Below are 18,824 nucleotides of genomic sequence, written 5' to 3' on the forward strand. Positions count from 1 at the left end.
TGCCCTCCCTCACCCGGCCTCAGCACTGAGATCCAGGCCATGGCCGCTGTTTAGAAATCCAAGGGGAAGCTTCTGGCTGGAGCAGGAAAACCAGGGTCCTGGCAGGAGAGGAGGCCACTGCCGGAAACCGAACACAATGACCATTTACCATGGGCTGGAGGAGAGGGCGGGGAAGTCCCTGTCCCTCCTGCCAACACCCCCCCCCGCCCCCCCGCCATCCTGGGGCTGATTTCCTGGTCACTGTAGTGTGCCAGAGCTGAGGTGGCCCTGCTTGTGGTCCCTGTCCTGCCTGGAAACCACCAGGCAGATTCTGCCTTCCCTCCCCCGTTCCCATTTCCCTACCAAGCCTCCACCCAGGCCTTCCCTCTCTGGGCTGCCAGATGTCCTCGCACATCTGGGCATCCTCGCGTCATCTTGGTTCTAAGCCAAGCTGCTGCTCACCGAGCTTGGCCTGCCCAGTCCTGTGCTTTCTGGAGCTCACCCGACCCCTCCCCCCTCTCCAGGCAGGCCACCGCTCTTGTGTCTGGAGTGCCTACTGGTTGCAGACACCACGCCTCCTTCCAGCCGGCTTCCACCAACCCTCCTGAGTAGCCAACCCTGCTTTTCGGAGACAGGAGCTCCTAGGAAGTGAAGTTCCTGATAGAAATGTATACACAGCCGAGAAGGACGCAGCCAGGATTTGTACATGAGCTGTTCTCTTTTGGGCACCTACTGTGCGCAGGAGCTCACAGGGATCAGAGGAGGAGGGCAGAGCTCGCTGTGGAGGCAATTAGAAGCCCGCAGTGAGGACAGGAGCTGTGGGGCTGGGAGCAGGCCCAGGCTGCCCAGAGCCCCGTGGGTGAGTGGGGCAGGGACGGTTATAGACAGTGAGGTGGAACTGCTTTGGGCTGGGGGACACTAGGGAGAGGCTTCTGGGAGAACCAAGCCCACAGCTGGAACTTGGAGGTGTGACGTAAGAGCTAATGTGAGCCAGCAGTTTGTGGGAAGCCCTGTGTTCACTAATTTGCCTGTATTTGGCCTTTAGCACACCGGACTACCCACCACCCATTTAGCAGATGAAACAACCGAGGCACTGAAGGTTCATTAGATTGCACAACTCACCAAGCGAGTAAGTGGCCGAGGCGGTTATCTGACCCAGGCAGTATGGCTGCACGGTCTGAGCGCCGTCAGTGGGCCGGACAATGCAGAGGGCCTCTCTCTCCTTCGGGAGGAGAGGCACCGGGGAGAGTCTCCCTGCCTCCTTCCCGATTGTCTCAAACCCTGACTACGCTGTGTGCAGGTCTTCAGTTTAACCTCTAGGGACTGTTAGCCTTTGACACTGGAGGCCCAAGAGGCATGGCCCTAGGGACATGTGCATACGTTTGTGTCTGTATACTGTGATCTTCCAGGAGGGCTTCTCGGCCGCCTGCAAGGTGGCAGCGTCCAGCAGCTGCAGGGCCTTTCGGTTCAGGAGGTGGCCAGGCTGGCTGGTGCTGGCTCCTCGGTCCCGCTGTATTTGGGAGATACTTGAGTATGCTAGGCTGGTTGGTTGGAGGCACAGGGGCCACCCTGGAGCAGCAATGTGGGTGGGGGTCAACCCTGGGAGTGTGCGGGCAGGGCTGTGGTCCAGTCCTCAGCCTGGAAGTTAGGCCTTTCCCGGCCCTGTCTTCATTGCTGGCGAGAGAGGTTGGAGTAGATTTAGCACTGGCCCTCTGCAGCCTCTGAGCAAGCCAGTGGAGGTGGTGGTTTCAGGAGGGTGCTGGCTGGTTGCGCAGACGGGTCCCACAGTGTGACACTGTGCTGTGGCCACCCTGTCCCATGCTCAAGGCCTCCACCCTCGCAGACCCAGAAACTCTGTGTTCTTGGACACACAGCTCCAGCGAAGCAGCTCCCCCATCCACGTCTGAGGAGGTGGGAGTTGAACCCTGCAGCCTAGTGTAGAGGGGCAGCAGGACCTTGAACAGACGCCCTCCCCACCACCCTGCCCTCCATCCCCTGGCCAGCACATGGCTGGGCGTGAGCAGATGATCGCCAGAGGGCTGCTTGGTGAGCAGGGCAGGGGCATCTGGCCCTGGTCTATGTCTGGGGAGCTCTCAGGCCCAGCTGCCACCTTGGCGTTTTCTCTTCCTGCCCTGGGAACATCTGGGTGCCGCATGGCCTGCCCTACAGTTGCCCCTGAAGGCATGATTGTCCTTTGAAATAAGGGGCAGGTGCTGCATGCCTGTCAAGAGCTGAGGCCTGAGCAGGAGAGAGCTGCCCTGGGACGCCAGCTCAGCCCCCTGCAGCTCTGGTGCCAATCCCGCTACCCGTGCCTCAGCTTCCTCATCTGTAAAATGAACCTGATGCAGTTCCTCCCCGTAGGGTTCTGGTGAGGGCTGAGCGAGACACGTGGCCTAACACACAGTCCCCAGAGTGCCTGGCAGTAGACTTTTTCCTTATCTACCAAGTAAGGGTGGCCAGGTGAGAGCGTTGGGGTGACCTCTGTGGCTCGGCGGGCCTGGGCAGCAGCGATCTGCACACGGAGGCTCTGTGACCACCCCACACCATCTGAGAGGGGCCGAGTCCCCGCAGGAAGCCGGGGAGGAGGCGGGAGGACCCCGCGGTGTGGGCTCCAGCCCTTCTCTGCCCCTCGCCATCCCTAGCTGTGGCTTCCAGAGAGACGTACATCTGGGTGGGAGCAGAGGGGCCATCTCCGTATGGGCAGGCACGAACCATCACTGGGGGAGGCAACAGGGCTGAGGAAAGACCCAGTAGGTCCCTTGGGGTCTGTCTCAAAGTGGGTGGCATCAGGCCCTGGAATCGGGGCTTGGCTGCAGTCACCAGGGCCAAGCATCCCGCACATCTGGAGAAGCCAGCTAAGTGACACATTGACAGATGCCCCTGGGCTGTTTCTCCTGGCATCTGGGGCTCCCAGCTGTGCACTGAGGGACAGCTGGGCATGGGGTGACCTTTGCTCACAGGGCCTGGGGGTGCCAGTCCCCCCGCACTCTACCTGACCCAGCTGGTGTAAGGCCGGGCAGCAAGTCTGAGGCACAGGGGACGTTGCATTTGCCTGCCTCTGGTGGGACAGGAGAATCTGTCCCCTGAGGACGCAGCCACCCATGTGGCTTTCTTTTCCCTAACAATTGGCTCAGCGTTGCCCTGTGGATGCCCCCTTCTCCGCCCCAGGGCTCCCCAGTCCCTGCCAGAGCGTCCCTGGGGGCCTGGCACTGATCACATGGGCTGCGTGTTCCTGGACCTGCTAACAGGATGGCCCAGGGTGGCCTGCCCTTCCTGCCCCAGAAGGTCTGGGGGCAAATCCTGGAATTGGGGGCTGCTTGCCTTCTCTGTCCCTGGGAAGGGGTGGGAGCAGGGAACAGATGTCCCACTCTGCCACTTGCTGCCAGGGCCCCAGGCAGCTTACTTCGGGGCCCACCATCTGTCATCATTTGGTGAACAGATTAAATTGTGCCCGTGCTCAGCCCTGCTCTGATGTCTGGTTTTGTCCCCACTGCCGTGAAGAGGAACCAGAGAGGATGGGGGTTGGGGGGGACACCATGTGGATACAGCAGCTCTGCGTCTGTGTAGTGGGGTGACTCCCCATCTCCATGTGTGGCTCTCAGTGTCACGTCCTGCCCCCCAGCTGGCAGAGGGGGCCCCTCGGGTGGGGGACGGGCTCAGGGATCACATGACACTCCCCGGCCAGCCAGCTGCTCTGCCCGCCAGGCCCCTGGCTCTGCAGAGCTGCAGCCACTGTTTAGACCTGCTAGGGGATGGCGGGCCGCCTGGCCACAGCCCTACCCGTGGCCAGCTGGCCGGGGCTCTTCTGTCCAGCAGGCCTTGGTGGGGCCCCACAAGAGCCACATGCTGTGTGTTCAAGTCCAGTGCCCTCTGGCAGGCTAGTCCTCCATGGGGCTTCTGAACTGTTGCTGTCAACTTGGGTACTCAGGACCCTGGCTCCCAGCGGGGCCAGATGTGCCTAAAATCCTCTAGAGAGGGACAGGCCTGTCAGCCAGACGGGCGGCCTGCGCAGGGAGTGGTCTCAGAACCCCAGGGGATGCCGGCTGGACAGCCAGACCCCGGCCTGCCTTCTCCACGGCACTCAGTCAGACAGGGGAGGGAAAGTGAACATGTTTCAGGTTTTCTGCTTCAGGAGGAGTCCCCGCTCTCGGTAGAAGGACTGGACACCCACAAGTGTGGGCTGCTGGTGGGTCTGGGTGTGGGGGTGCTGTTCATGGGGACCTCTGCCTGTGCGCTCCCCACTGACTTGCGGGAAATCGGCCGGCTCTCTGGAGGAGGCGAAGGGCCGGGAGCCCAGTGCGCCTGCAGCTGCCTTCCCCATGGTGCCATGCCCACCGTGGGGGGGCGCACTCAGGGCAAAGGAAGTGGACTTTCCGCATGGCTCCCAGGCCTCCCAGAGTCCTTGAACGGTGGGCAGCAGGTGAGAGGCACAGGCCCCTGTCTCAACCCCTGGGGTGCTGACGTCTGGGGGTGCAGCCCAGCAGACACTGGGCACCTGTTCCCTACTCAGCAGCCCGGCTGGGGCCCAGGGGCTTCAGGGAGGCCGTTGGTGGGGCTCAGGGGGAGTCGGTGCTTTCACCTGGGTTTCTCTTTGAGTCCTAGGCCCACCCAGAGTTGGGGTTCCAGCTGCTGGCCTTGACCGGTCCACTGGTGGCCCTGTGCTGGCTGGTGCCTCCCTGCTCCTCCCTAAACTCTTAGAGGCTGGCATCTTTACTCTCAGGCTGCCCTCCCCACCTGGACTGGGCAGGTGGCACGTGGCTGCCCAGCGTGAGGTGGCTAAGTGGCCTTGGCTAGGGCTTAATGATGCAGCCTCCAGGCGGGCCTGCCCTCAAAATGAGGGCCTTGCCTTTATGCTTGGAGTCCAGGGAGCAGGCAGATGACCCCCCTCCTGTCTCAGCCAACTTCCCATGGTTCTGGGATTCTGGGAAACCCCAGTTACCAACCAAGATACCAGCACTGTCACCATTTTCACCCTTTCCCCGGGCACATGATGATGGACGGGGAACTGGGAAATCCTCTGTTACCCAAGAAAGCACAAGGTCATGAATGAGCAGAAGGGGAAGGAAGTGGCCTCCGACGTGGCCTCGGGGGCACCCCGCGCCTGCCTGAACCCGTGATGCTGGCTCCAGGGCTGGGCGAGAAGGAGGGATGAGGGTGTGGGGGCCTCGAGCTTTGGGGAGATGGTCTCTGGGGTCCCAGCACACTGCGTGTCCAGGCCTGGCTGTCCCCTGAGGCGTGACTTCACTCAGGTCACCTTTGCTTGGCCTCTATGGGCTCATCTGAAAAATGACCACATTACAGTACCCAACTTGGGGGTGGTGGGGAGTGGGCCGCCCTGGGCAGGAGCAGGTTGTGGGGGGAGTGGCAGTGGGTAGCCGGGGTCTGCTCACAGCCAGCTTGTGGCTGATGGGGGAAAGGGGAGTGCTGGGCACAATGCCCACCTGCCCTAATGTTAATCCCAGGCTCTTGAGGTGTTATCCCTGTTTAGTCCCCATCTGGAGGTCTGTGTGGCCGCTGCTCTGTGTGGGGGGGTATTCCTCTACACCGAGGGCCGGCTAGGCCCCTGACGCCCTGCCTGGTGGCTGGGCACTGTCTTTGCAGAGCTCCACGCAGGAGATTGGCGAGGAGCTGGTCAACGGGGTCATCTACTCCATCTCCCTGCGCAAGGCCCAGGTGCACCACGGCGCAAACAAGGGCCAGCGCTGGCTTGCGGTGAGTGCAGGGCTGGGGGGCCTCCGCCCCATGGCTTTCCTGCCTGAGGGCCCCCAGAGACCTGTTCCCCAGGGTGTCTGGCCCCAACCCCTCCTCCACTGTCCATCCCTGGACTTGACCAGGCGCAAAGTCGCTGTTCACACATTTGTAGGAACATAAAAAGACCCTTTTACACTGTTGTCACTTCCCGTCAGGTAGTGAGTAGCTGGTATTTTGCCTCCGTTTTCTTGTTTTAACTCCTGGCCCCTGTTGCCCATGTAGCCGTCACCCTGACTGTCCTCCCACACCTCCCGGCCTCCCCCACACTACGCTGAGGGCTGTTTCCCCCCGAAAGGGGCAGGGGCTCAGGCTGCTAGACACAGTTCTCTGCAGCTTACCATCCTGCGGGGCCCAGGCCCAGACCCTTCCAGGGCCCAAGCTGGGCCGGCTGCAGCCGCGTCACATTCCAGAAGGGAGGCCGGTCACCACGGAGATGCAGGCTGTCATTCCCTGGGACCTGGCTGTGATTCCTTTCTGCGGCTGTGTGCCCGGTGCCGCTCTGACCCTCTGGAGTGTCCCCACAGAGTGCCCCCTGCTGTCCCCGGCCAAGCTGTTCTCTCCTCTCTGGAGTGGGTGTGCTCCGGGGGACAGTGGTGGGGGGGGGTTCCACTATGCCAGTGAACTCAGCCAGCAGCCACCCAAAGGTGTCAGAATGTCACCATCCCCACCTCAAATTCTGCTTTTAAATCTGAGAACTTTTCTGCTGGGGACCTTCATGTCCTAGCTCTTGCCACAAGTCACCAAGCCCTGGGGAGTGGGTCTGAGCTCCAGCCCCCACCCTACTGGTGGCCCATGGTGCTGCCGCTGACTGTGCGTCCCCCTTTGTCCCATCCCAGTGTGAAAATGAGTCAGGCCTGAGCCTGTATGAGACTTGCAAGGTCCGGACCGTGAAGGCTGGCACGCTGGAGAAGCTGGTGGAGCACCTGGTGCCTGCCTTCCAGGGCAGCGACCTCTCCTACGTCACCATCTTCCTGTGCACCTACCGAGCCTTCACCACCACCCAGCAGGTCCTGGACCTGCTGTTCAGAAGGTGAGCGCCCAGCCCTCCGTGCACATGGCTCCCGCCACCCACTGGCTGTGTGTCTTGGGGACACCACTCGCCTCTCGGAGCCTCAGGTTGCTCCGGTGAACTCTGGGTGCTACAGGAACCCCCCTCGTGGGTTGTGGGGACAATGGGAGAAATCATGGAGAGAGCCGAGCCCGTGCCCGGCCTGGGGAGGAGCCGAGGGCCAGGCTGTGCTCCTCAGGGTTCCCCTCGCCCGTGAGGAAGCTGTCTGCCTCTGGCTCTGTGTGCTGTGGCCTTGGGCCAAGCTGTCTTCCATTCTGACGTTGCCGATTCTATCTTGGGGATCCCCCTCCTGGGAGTTCCCAGAGCAGGGACCCCGGGGGCTGGCAGAGGGGTCCCAGGCCCACTCAGATGTCTGTAAGGGCTGGTTGGGCTTCATTCACTGGACAAATGCACACAGAGCCCCTCCTCCGCACGGCACTTTCTGACATTCAGCAGAAATCCGTGATCGGGGCAGACAACACCCACTGCCCTCCCGGCTTCCATTCCAGTCGGGGGTCAGCCAGTGACCCGGGACATCATAGCAGGTACGGTAGAAGTGACGCCTTCACGGCCCCCTCTAGATACGGATGCATCCTCCCGTATTCCAGCGTGGACGGTGGACCCCAGGACCAGCTGAAGGAGTGAGTGGGCTGTGGTCTGATGGGAGGGCCTCCTGTTTCCAAGGTGGGGGGAGTTTTGGGCTGGTGGGGGGGGCTGAGTAGAACATCAGCTCCCACACATCCTGTGAGTCCTGCTAGAGGGCTGAGGTCTGGGGGTTTCTCCTGTTGGAGGAAGGGAGTCAGCTGAGACTGCAGGCCCGGGACCCAGGCAGCAGAGTCCCTGGCCCCTGAGAGTCCGTCCCACCATGGCCCATGCCAGCACTGCTTGCTCCGCCCCAATCTGAGGGCCCCAGAAGGTGTGGGAGCCACCTGCTCCCACGTCAACCTCGTACCTCAGTTCCTGAGTCCAGCTGCCCACGGGGCTGTGCTGGCTGGACCCAAACTGCTGAGAAGAGTGTCAGTGGGAAGACGAGACCCGCCATGTGCCCCCAGAGCATAAGGCAACGAGCTGTAGGTTGAGGCTCTGAGTCCCCAGGCAGGCCAGGGGACAGGACGGATGCTCTCTGCTCATCCCTCCACCCTCACGTACTTATGCAGCACCCACTGAATGCCTGCCAGGGCAGTAGCAGCCGGCCAGCACCTCCCTGCTCTCCCTGGAGCTGATGGTCCAGTGGGAGGAGCCAGGCAGAGGACTGTGCCAGGCTTCCCCGAGGAAGGGAGAGGTGGTGTCACCACTGGTGGAGGACTCCCTCCTGCAGGGACTCCCAGCGTGCCTGCTGACCAGGCCTGACCCTGCTGGACAGCCAAGGGGCCCCAGAAGGGTGGGGAGGGTCCAGGAGCCCAGCCTCACAGGGCCACCATGAGAGGGCCACATGGAAGGAGAGGCCAGGCCTCTGACTCTGCTGCCCACCCCTAACCTCCAGTGCCATCTCCTCCATCCTGGGCACCTGGCTGGACCAGTACTCAGAGGACTTCTGTCAGCCCCCGGACTTCCCCTGCCTCAAGCAGCTGGTGGCCTACGTGCAGCTCAACATGCCTGGCTCTGACCTGGAGCGCCGTGCCCATCTTCTGCTGGCCCAGCTGGAACATGCGGAGCTCACTGGGGCCGAGCCATACGGTGAGAGCAGGGCTGCGTGCACATGAGCGCATGGGGAGGGGCGGTGCTGGACACACAGCAAGGAGCTTCTAGAAGCTGCTGTTGGGCTGGCAGGAAAGACTGGTGTCAGACCACCATCTGGGGATCCAGCCAGAGAATGGTTCCTGGGTGGGTTCCTGGGCTGGCATCTCTGGAAGGCAGTGACATGTGTTCTGTCTTGGAAGTGCTGGCATGTTTCTGAACCTCTGTTGCAGTTCTGTCACCAGATCCTGTTCCAGAGCCAGCTCCTGTGCCAGCTCTGGAGCTAGTGCCAGTGTCAGGGCCAGAGCCACTGTCAGCTCTAGCACCAGGGCCACTACCAGTTCCAAAGCCAGAGCCACTGCCAGCTGCGGAACTGGGTCCAGTACCACCTCTGGAGCCAGAGCCACTGCCAGCTGTGGAACCGGGTCCAGTACCACCTCTGGAGCCAGAGCCACTGCCAGCTGTGGAACCGGGTCCGGTACCACCTCTGGAGCCAGAGCCACTGCCAGCTGCGGAACCAGGCCCACTACCAGCTCTGGAGCCAGAGCCACTGCCAGCTGTGGAACCGGGTCCAGTACCAGCTCTGGAGCCAGAGCCACTGCCAACCCCACTGGCGGCTCCTGCACCCACTCCGGAGGCGGGGCCGGTCCTACTGCAAACTTTCGAGTCAGGCTCAGCTCCAACCCCAGAGCCTTCCTGGTCTTTGCCTGTGGCTGCAGAGAATGAGCTGCATGAGCAGCCCCACGTCTTGGCGTTCCCTCCCGATCTGGTGGCCGAGCAGTTCACGCTGATGGATGCGGTGAGCAGCTCCTCTCAGCCTGCTGGGCCGGGTGCACCTGCCTCTGGCATCTGCCCAGACCCACCTATCCCTGGTCCACAGCTGACATCCTGGCCCAGATCTCAGCTCCCCCATTACGTGCCGTGTCATCTCCAGACTGAGGAGGTGACGATCCCATGCCCCCCACACAGTGTGATTGGATTAAATGAGGGGGCTTGCTTGGTGGGGGAGGGGAGCTCACTGAGGCACCACCAGCCCCAGGAGTCGTCCCCCCCCATCTGCCCAGGAGGCCTCAGCAGCCGCGACACTTCCTGGCCCTGATGTGTGCTGGGTCCGTGGCAGACACCAGACAAAGCCTCTAGTGGTAGCACCCGGAGTGAAGGGTGGGGGGATGACCTGAGGCGTGCTGGGGGCTAAAGGCACCACCTGGTGTGTGCAGGTGTGAGCTGCCCTGCGTTAGTGAGGCCAGGCTGGTGAAAATGCTGAACTCCTGCCTGCGTTTCATCCTGGGTCACTCGTGTGCTGGATGCCCACAGTGGGGGGAAGCAAAACCCAGAGACCCACCCCTGCCACAAGGCTTGAGCTACATCCTTAGCATTCTGAGCTCCGCTCTGACCGGGGCCCCTGCCTGGCACTGGGGCACTGCGGATGCCGAGCCGGAACGTGGCAGGCCACGTGACGCCTCCCCTCCTCCCCAGGAACTGTTCAAAAGGGTGGTGCCCTACCACTGCCTGGGCTCCATCTGGTCCCAGCGGGACAAGAAGGGCAAGGAGCACCTGGCGCCCACCGTCCGCGCCACTGTCACCCAGTTCAACAATGTGGCCAACTGCGTCATCACCACCTGCCTGAAGGGCCGGCACGCCACGGCCCGTGACAGGGCCAGGGTGGTGGAGCACTGGATCGAGGTGGCCAGGGTAGGTCCCAGAGGGGCGTGCCTTTGTCCACTCCCAGGGTCACGGCTGGTCCAGGCCCCTGCAGAGACCCCACCCCTCCCTTGCCAGGGCCTCACCGGCCTGGGCTCGCACACCCCACTGCCCTGGCGCTCGCTCCCTCCTCGAGCTCCTCCCTCGGCTTTGCTCAGATCTGCCTCCACAGAGTGTTGCTGTCCGGGAACCCTGGGCGTCTGTCTCATTGCGGGAGGGTCCCAGCTCAGGGCTGCAGCAGCAGGAGCTGGCGGGGGCCTCCTGCCCACCTCACGGCCCGTTCTGTCCCCGCCCAGGAATGCCGAGTCCTCAAGAACTTTTCCTCCCTCTACGCCATCCTCTCTGCCCTGCAGAGCAACTCGATCCACCGGTTGAAGAAAATGTGGGAAGACGTTTCCAGGTGGGCAGGCCTCTCTCTGGGAGCTCTGGGGTGGGCCCTGCCCCCGCCATGAGCTGGGACCTCCCAGGAGGGAAGGAACCCCGGGGCAGGGCCCGCCAGTGGGCAGGGCCTCGAAGGGTCCACGGCTTCGGCCTGCTGTCTGCCGCAGGACTCTGTTTCCTATCTGTTAGTCCTCAGGCCCAGTGGAACCCCGTTTGAAAACCGCCCATTCAGGCAGCTTGCTTGGGTCTTTGGTTTCAAAGTAAAATGGATTTACACGCACACCCCTCCCACCATTCCCAAGTTTCTCCTTCCTTCCCCAGGGACAGCTTTCGAGTCTTTCAGAAGCTGTCTGAGATTTTCTCTGACGAGAACAACTACTCTTTGAGCAGAGAGCTGCTCATTAAGGTAAAGTCAGAGGTGGGCAGGGAGCTGGCTTCTCAACTGAGTTTCCCTGAAAAACGCCAGCCCTGTCTTGTGGGGACTCCGTAGAGAGTGGGCTGTTTGGTCCCTGCGCAGCTGGGGGGCAGGAGGCCCTGGTGCCGGGACGGAGGGGGAGCAGCAGGGTGCTCCCACAGGGGTGGTGAGCCGGCAGCCCTAGCAGGTCATCCTGGCTGGTCCCTCCCGCTGGCATTTAGCTTCCTCGTGGCTGGGGTCAGGGGTCAGGGTCCCGTCCTTCCCAGCCAGCTTGCCCCCACACAGCCGAGCTCGTGCTGCCCCTTCCGTCTGCGCTGCACCTCCCAGGGGATGGCCCCCACTGCTGATGGACAGTGTACTTCGGGGGATGCCCAGAGGGCAGGTCCCCAAGGGGGGCCGTGGTGGGTGCACACGACCATACCTGGGAGGCAGATCTGGGAGCACCTGTGCCCTCAGGCAGGTGCCGCACATGAATCCCCCGGGATCTTGGTGGATTCTCCCCTGGGAGCCCAAGTCAGCTGTGATGAATGCCGACAGCCTGTGGGAACAGTATGGGAGTAAGGAATCCACCTTGCGCAGAAGCTTCCATATAATATAAAAGGGCGAGCAGAGTGTCACCACCCATGGCTCCTGGCCGCCGGAGGTGGCCCCAAGGAGACCCTTCCTCAGTGGATGGGTGCAGAGTTCTATGCAGGGGGCATAGAAAACTCCATTTCCTCTCTGGGAAATGGAGGAGGGGTGACCCAGGGTGCCTACCTGCTGGGGAGGTGATGGGGGAGAAAAGAAAGTATGGGAGTTTCGTGCACAGCCCCACCCAAGTGGGCCCAGTGTTTGTACCAGTGACCCAGGCCCGAGGTCAGGTCCCCTGGAGGGGAAAGTGGCGAGAGGAGGAAGCCTCTCTGATCCCATCTTTGACCCTGGCAGGAGGGGACTTCCAAGTTCGCCACCCTGGAGATGAACCCCAAGAGAGCTGAGAAGCGGCCCAAGGAGACAGTGAGTGCAGTGAGGCCGCAGTGGGGCAGGGAGCCGGCCTTGGGGTGGGACGGGAGCCCTAGCCCACGGCGCCCTGCCAGGTGTCCCGGGGGCCTAGTTTCAGTCACCAGAGCGGAGGCCTGCAAGAGCGGCTCACGGCGGACTTGGGGCGGGGAGGGCCCAGGGACCATGTCACCTTGGAGATTTGCCAGACACCAGGCCTGGAAGGTGACCGGAGGCAGGCCGGGGTCCATGGGCTCTGGGAGGGGGTTTGGGGGAGATGGCTCCAGGTCCCAGACCGCTCCAGGGGCGCCTGGATGAGACCTAGGCTGAGGGGTTTCCATGGGAGGGGCCTTGGGCCTTGCTCATCAGCTCCGCCCCAATGTCCCAGGGGGTCATCCAGGGCACCGTCCCCTACCTGGGCACCTTCCTCACAGACCTGGTGATGCTGGACACCGCCATGAAGGACTATTTGTATGTGAGTGAGCCCAGGAGCCAGGGTGGGGTGGGCCGGGCCTTGAAGCCAGAGTGGAGAGCTCCTCCTCACCCACCCCGGAGCCTCAGGCCTGCCTGGCCTCTCGGGAGCCCCCAGACACACCTGTGTGCCAGGGCACCTGCCCATCTCACCACTGAGTAATCAGAGCTTGGCACTGGCAGGGTGAGCTCAGAGCTGCAGGAGGGCTTGGCCCAGCCGGACACAGCTCTCCCCAAGGCAGAGGCCATGAACGGAGAGGCCATGCCCTCCAGGGTCAGGCACATGGGGACCAGGCTGGGCCCACTTGCCCCCAGACCCAGGACCCACCAAGGTGCAGGCGCATGTGCATGCCCTGCCCCCTGGTGTGTGCTTTCAGTAGTGCAGCCTGGGTGGGGGGAGAGGCCGTGGGCAAGGGGACACTCTCTGATGGGTGTTGGCTGTCTGCCTTCCAGGGGAGGCTGATCAACTTTGAGAAGAGGAGAAAGGTGAGTACGTGCAGTGCCTGCTCAGGGGCAGGGGCCAGAGACCCAGCTGTGTGGGACACTTTGTTCCCCACCTTCCATTATATGTATGTAGTGACATTGGATACGGAAAGAAGGGGGAACCTCTCCCCCTGGGGGCTGGGACAGGAGGGCGGAATCTAAGACTTTCTGGGGAGGGGCTCTTTGAACCCAGCTCTCCCAGGACTGCCCCCCCCATGCAGGCCACACCCAGCCCCCCCACCAAAGCCATCGCAGTCCTGTCCTTCCCTCTGGCCCCAGGAATTCGAAGTGATCGCCCAGATCAAGCTGCTCCAGTCGGCCTGCAACAATTACAGCATTGCCCCCGAGGACCACTTCAGAGCCTGGTTCCGGACCATGGAGCCGCTCAGCGAGACTGAGAGGTGAGGCCGGGCAGGAATTGGGCTCAGTGCGGATGGACATCCACGGGGGCCCGCTCCAGAGAGCCTGTGCACGGGCTCCTGGTAGCATTGGACTCTGTTACCTGCTGTTGGCTGGGCACCTGGCCTCCGGTTGTGGGGAGGGAGGCCTGAACGTGGCTCTCGGTGGCTCAGTGGTGCTCTGCCTGGTAGTTACAACCTGTCCTGTGAGCTGGAACCTCCCTCTGAGTCAGTCAGCAACACCCTCAAGGCCAAGAAGAACACGGCCATCGTCAAGCGCTGGAGCGAGTAAGTGCCCAGGCGGGCGGGGGCTCCCTGGGGGCTGAAGGAAGCTTTGGGCTGAGCGCGGGCTTTGGGGGACAGACAGTGGGCACTGGGACCCCAGCCCCTCTGCTGAGCGGCCCTGTGACTCCGGGGCCGTTTGCCTCCCCTCTCCGGGCCTCCATTTCCTCCGTAGGAGGTGGAGTGATGCTAAGTGATCGATCAGACATCCAGAAGGAATGGGGTGCTGGGGACTGACTGAGTACTTGGTCCAGGGCCTGGAGCACAGAATGCAGGGGGCAGGGGTGGGATGCGTCTCAGGGGAGGCCCCCAAGTAAGCTGGCCCCTCCATGCAGCCGCCAGGCCCCCAGCACGGAGCTCAGGACCGGCGGCAGCTCCCACTCCAAGTCCTGCGACCAGCTCAGGTGCGGCCCCTACCTCAGCAGCGGGGACACTGCTGACGCTCTCAGCATCCACTCGGCCGGCTCCTCCAGCTCTGACGTGGAAGAGAGCAACATGAGCTTTGTCCCAGAGTCCCCTGATGGCCAGGAAAAGAAGGTGACTGCCCCACCCTGTTCCCTGATGGCCCCCAGCCGCCCTTCCTGGGGCCAGCATCCCCCATTGCACACCTACCAGGAGCCAGGAAGCCCGGCTCCCGAGCAGAGCTCCCAGAGGTGCCCTGCAGGGCCCGTGGCTCCTGCTAATGGTGCCATCCCCACAGTTCTGGGAGTCAGCCTCCCAGTCGTCCCCGGAGACCTCTGGCATCAGCTCGGCCTCCAGCAGCAGCTCCTCCTCCTCAGCCTGCACCCCACCTGTGGCCGCCGCACGCGCCCACCAGCGCTCCCTCTCAGGGGTCTGCAGCCACAGCTCATCGCTGCCCCTCTACAACCAGCAGGTGGGCGACTGCTGCATCATCCGCGTCAGCCTGGATGTGGACAACGGCAACATGTACAAGAGCATCCTGGTGAGCCTGAGGGCAGATCCATGGGGTGCCCTGTCCTGTCCCCCTCCTGGGCCGACCTAGTGAGGCGGGAAGGACCAGTGGGCAGCCAGACAGGGAAGGAACACAGCCTGTGCGCTGGTGAGGGTCAGCGCCAAGGGCAGGACCTTAGGATTGGGTCAAGGGTCAGGGAGGCTTCAGGAAGAAATTGCAGGAGGGGAGGGGGCAAGGAAGGAGAGAGCTGCGAAGCCTGAGGCAGGGGTTTCCTGGAGGCTGGAGGAGCAACGGGGAGGCCCAGGGTGAAGGGTAAGGGGCCAGGGAAGCGCAGAGGGGGACGGAGCGGCTGCAGAGGGGCGCGTGGCCTGGCCAACCCCATGGGGCCAGTCGGAGGCTGCGCTGCAGTCCAGGCAGGAGGAGAGCGGCTGCCTCAGGCAGGCGGCCGAGCAGGTGGCCAGCAGTGTTCAGACATGGGGTGTGACCTGAAGGCGGAGATCGGCCAGTGCAGTTTGCCCACAGGCACTGTATGTTGGGGGGCACTCTCCTCATCCCCAGACCCCAGGCTGCAGAGGAGCCAGTTGCCCTCCCCACATGCTTCCAGTCCACCCACCCCGGGTCAGGTGCCCCGTTACATATCCACCCTGTGCTGACCGCCAGGAGCAGGCCCAGCTGCCATTACACAGTCACCTGTGGGACTCTGTGCCTAAGGCCCGCCTGCATGCTGGCCCTCAGGGTCAAGGGGGCAGGAGTTGGGCTCTGCTGGCCACCACTGCAGCCTCCAGCCAGTTCAGGCTTAGCACATAGCCAGCCCCCGGGTGTCCGGCCGGCTCCTTCCCTCTTTCCTCCAGGCGGGCCTCAGCGCTGTTCCTGGGCTCATTGATACCCTTGTCCTGTGAGGGAAGGGTCAAGGGGGGCAGCCCCTGGGGGCAGGAGGTTTCCCTAGGTGGGGTGGGAGGAGGGGGCAGGCTTGTGGGAGAATGGCAGTGGGTACAATTGGGAAAGGCCCCTCACTTACATGGAGGCCTCCCCAAGGGCCTGAGAAAGTGGCCAGGCCCCATGGAGCCAGCACCCAGCCCGAGGCCAAGCCTCTGTATGCAGTACCGAGGCAGCCCCGAGGGCCCCTGGCCACTGCAGTCTGGGGGAGCTACTCCAGGACCCTTGCCCTGATGGCCTACCCCCTGCCCCGATCCAGGTAACCAGCCAAGATAAGGCTCCGGCCGTAATCCGCAAGGCCATGGACAAACATAACCTGGATGGGGACGCGCCGGATGACTATGAACTGGTGCAGGTTATTTCGGAGGAACGCAGTAAGTTAGGGTCCTGGAGTGAGGTGGGGGGGGCTGCAGGGGTCAGCATCACACCAGAAAATGCACCGCCAGGCTGGGAGCAGACCTTGTACACAAACCACCCTACCCTGGGGCAGCTCTGGACACCAGCTGTCTCCTCTCCTCCCGGGGGCTGCTGGGCCCCCCTCCTGTGCCCTTCCCTGGGTATGAACAGGCTCTGGGGGACCTAGAGCACAGCTGGCTGCATTGAGGGGTGAGGCGAGAAGGCTTTGCTCCTGGGATAAGGCAGCCAGCCAGCCAAGCCACAGGCTGTTCAAAGGGACACTTTCTGGCTAGGATGGGAAACATGTGCCTTGGAAAGAGTCGGGTTGCCATGAACTAAGCACCAAATGTGTTAAAATCCTACACACATGACACTGTTTTAGTCCACCCTGGGCGCTGTAACAGATAGCCCTGACTGGATGGCTTGTCAACAACAGAAATGTATTTCTCACGGTTCCAGAGCTGAAGTCCACAGTCAGGGTGCCAGCCTGGTCAGGTTCTAGGGAAGGCCCTCTTCTGGGTGCAGACGGCCAGCTCCCCTGTGTCCTACATGGTGGAGGGGTGCGGGGGCTCTCTGGGGGCTGTCTTCTAAGGTGCTAATCCCATTTCTGAGGCTTTGCTCTCATGACCTGTGCACCACCCGGAGGCCCTACCTCCTACACCTGAGCCCTTAGCACAGTGTGTAGCGACTCCACGATCCCTGGACGTTTTCTAAATCCTCTCTCACCTTTTTGCACCATTTTGGTGAGGTGGGCAGGGCAGGTGGTCCCTCCACTTACAGACAGGCTGAGAAACTAGAATTGGAGCCACATGGAGGCCCAAGCATGAATTCCTGCCGTTTGGGGTTATAGTAGGCTCCAGTACAGAGCAAATGGGTGCAAACTGGGAGCCGAGAGTAAGGACTGCCGGGTGCCTGGTACCCAGGGTACACAAAGGCCGCCCTAGATCCTGGCGCAGGAGGCCTGGAGCAAGGCCTGCTCTTGGCTGGGCCCCAGAGTCTTTGTCATGAGGGGGGCAGGTGTTCTGGATTCTAGAAAGGCTGTTCCAGCCCAAGATCCCGATGAGTGAGGGCAGCAGGGGAGGGACGCATGGCCCCTTTGCAGCTCCATGCTGAGGTGGGGACTTCTGGAGTCAGGGTCCCCTTAGAAGCAGTGCTCCAGAAGAGTGTCCTCAGGCAGGTGTCATCCAGAGGGGTCCTTGGTACATTCCTGGGGTTGTATTAGGGCGTCTCAGCTCTCTGGCTCAGGCCTGCCACTGTGCGGGGCTCTCAAGTGGTAGGTGTCCTGTGAGGCCCCTGTGAACCCCGCTGACTCTCTCTCTGCCCCTCCCCACCAGAGCTGAGGATCCCCGAGAACGCCAACGTGTTTTACGCCATGAACTCTGCCGCCAACTATGACTTTGTCCTAAAGAAACGGGCCTTCGGCAAAGGGACAAAGGTCAGGCATGGAGCCAGCTCGACCCTCCCTCGAATGAAGCAGAAGGGACTCAGGATCGCCAAGGGCATCTTCTGATTGGTCCTAGGTGCTGGCCAGCCTCGGGACTGCCCTTTGCAGGGTTTGCTGGCCAGCTGCTGAGCACTTAGACCCCAGAGGCCCAGGCCAGGCAGGCACCTCCCGCCCCACCTGCCAGCCCAGGCCGCCTCCAGACTCATCTCACCCCGACCTCTCCTGCTGCCGGGATTGACGCCTGCCCATTGGCAGGCTGACCTGGCCTCCTGTGGACCCCTTGCTGCCTCAGGTGCCTTCTGCTCTCTGGAACCAGAGGACTAGCTGACTTCGCCAAGTGGCACTGCCCATGGGCATGGAGCCCTGCATGCTGCCTGCCTGCCCTCTGTGCACTCCTTCCACCTTCCCAGGTGTGAGTCACTGCCACCTGTGCCCATGGGCACCCCTCATCTACTGGGTCTGACCACTGCAGTTCTCTCCTCATGCCCACGGGCACCGGCCCAGGCCCTTCGTGGGGTCCCGGCCCCTCCTCCTACCACTCTAGCCTTTCTCAGGCTGCACCAAAGATTCCATCGTCAGGGCCAACTGAGAGGGAGTCTCACCCACCCCCACGCCCCCGCCTCCCCTGGTGGAGAGGGACCCTCTCCATGGGTCACACTCTTCACCCGGAGGGTGAGGGTGGTCTCAGCTGAGGCCCGTTGATGTTGAATCTGACAACACAGTGCCATTCACCACTGTATCCTGGGCTTGATGAGACCACTCGAGACGGGGGTCAGTGGGAAAGGGGATTTGGGGGAAGGGGAGGGGGGGTTGAATATTTGTATAAAAGACAAAAGAAAAAATGTTTACCACTTGGGGAGGGGCAATATTTATTTGTTGTAAATAGCAAATGCTAGACTTGAATATTATATTAAAATCCTGTTTCTACTATAGCCTGGGACGGTTTTGCTCTTTCACCTTCTGTGCTAATTTAAATGCAATAAGAGTCTCACATTCCATGTTCAAACAGGACCTCCGGCTATTGGAGTTCACTGTATTTTATGTAGGGAGAGTGAGAAAGGCCAGCCGCCCTTCTCTGACTCACGTCTGCCTTTCAGAGAGCAGGTGTTCACCTGGGTGTCACTAAACTGTACAACAGTTCAGACAGCCCCTCGGAGCCCCTGGCATCAGAGGTCAGAGGCAGTTTTGCAGGGCATAGCAGCAACCTCTGAGACTTCAGTGTCTTTCAAAATAATATTTTTGACAGAAAATGGTGAAGTAAGAAGCTCCGGAGGTCAGTCTCTCACCATGGAAACAACCACTTGATGAAGGACTGCTGGACTTCTACAGTTGAGGAAACCTTTGCCAGGTCACACACTGGCCACCAAAACAACGGGCAGAAGTGTCAGTGACGGTGCACAGCAAGGAACACAGGTTTTGCAAAAGTAGTTTGGAAATGTCACTATAGAAACCAAAGACTACAGCCCTCCACAAGCAACTAGAGCAATCCCTGAGAAGGGGGAGAATCTCATTTCCAGATTATATTCATAGCCAGTTCTCAACAAGTTACAAAAACAGGAAAAAGAGCGCTTTTT

General features: G+C 61.7%; 1 protein-coding gene across 10 annotated transcripts in view; it reads left to right on the top strand.

The window, feature by feature from the left end:
* RALGDS (ral guanine nucleotide dissociation stimulator) overlaps positions 1 to 18,180 on the top strand; it is a 41,029-nt gene extending 22,849 nt beyond the window's left edge. For 3 of the 10 annotated variants that reach the window (XM_073222201.1, XM_017646649.3, XM_037007811.2), the window contains exons 2-18: positions 5,581 to 5,691; positions 6,567 to 6,760; positions 7,288 to 7,419; positions 8,262 to 8,455; positions 8,689 to 9,254; positions 9,932 to 10,147; positions 10,453 to 10,556; positions 10,859 to 10,943; positions 11,877 to 11,945; positions 12,316 to 12,402; positions 12,852 to 12,884; positions 13,161 to 13,282; positions 13,472 to 13,567; positions 13,897 to 14,098; positions 14,262 to 14,504; positions 15,670 to 15,784; positions 17,141 to 18,180. In XM_073222201.1, coding sequence (XP_073078302.1) covers positions 5,581 to 5,691; positions 6,567 to 6,760; positions 7,288 to 7,419; positions 8,262 to 8,455; positions 8,689 to 9,254; positions 9,932 to 10,147; positions 10,453 to 10,556; positions 10,859 to 10,943; positions 11,877 to 11,945; positions 12,316 to 12,402; positions 12,852 to 12,884; positions 13,161 to 13,282; positions 13,472 to 13,567; positions 13,897 to 14,098; positions 14,262 to 14,504; positions 15,670 to 15,784; positions 17,141 to 17,316 — 2,745 coding nt within the window. In that variant the 3' untranslated portion in view covers positions 17,317 to 18,180. The remainder of the gene's footprint in view (positions 1 to 5,580; positions 5,692 to 6,566; positions 6,761 to 7,287; positions 7,420 to 8,261; positions 8,456 to 8,688; positions 9,255 to 9,931; positions 10,148 to 10,452; positions 10,557 to 10,858; positions 10,944 to 11,876; positions 11,946 to 12,315; positions 12,403 to 12,851; positions 12,885 to 13,160; positions 13,283 to 13,471; positions 13,568 to 13,896; positions 14,099 to 14,261; positions 14,505 to 15,669; positions 15,785 to 17,140) is intronic. The other 7 variants (XM_017646651.3, XM_037007813.2, XM_037007816.2 and 4 more) reach the window with 6 other exon arrangements.
* Positions 18,181 to 18,824: the final 644 nt, after the last annotated feature.

The sequence above is a fragment of the Manis javanica genome, chromosome 2 (genome assembly GCF_040802235.1).
Source record: "Manis javanica isolate MJ-LG chromosome 2, MJ_LKY, whole genome shotgun sequence".
NCBI lineage: Eukaryota > Metazoa > Chordata > Mammalia > Pholidota > Manidae > Manis > Manis javanica.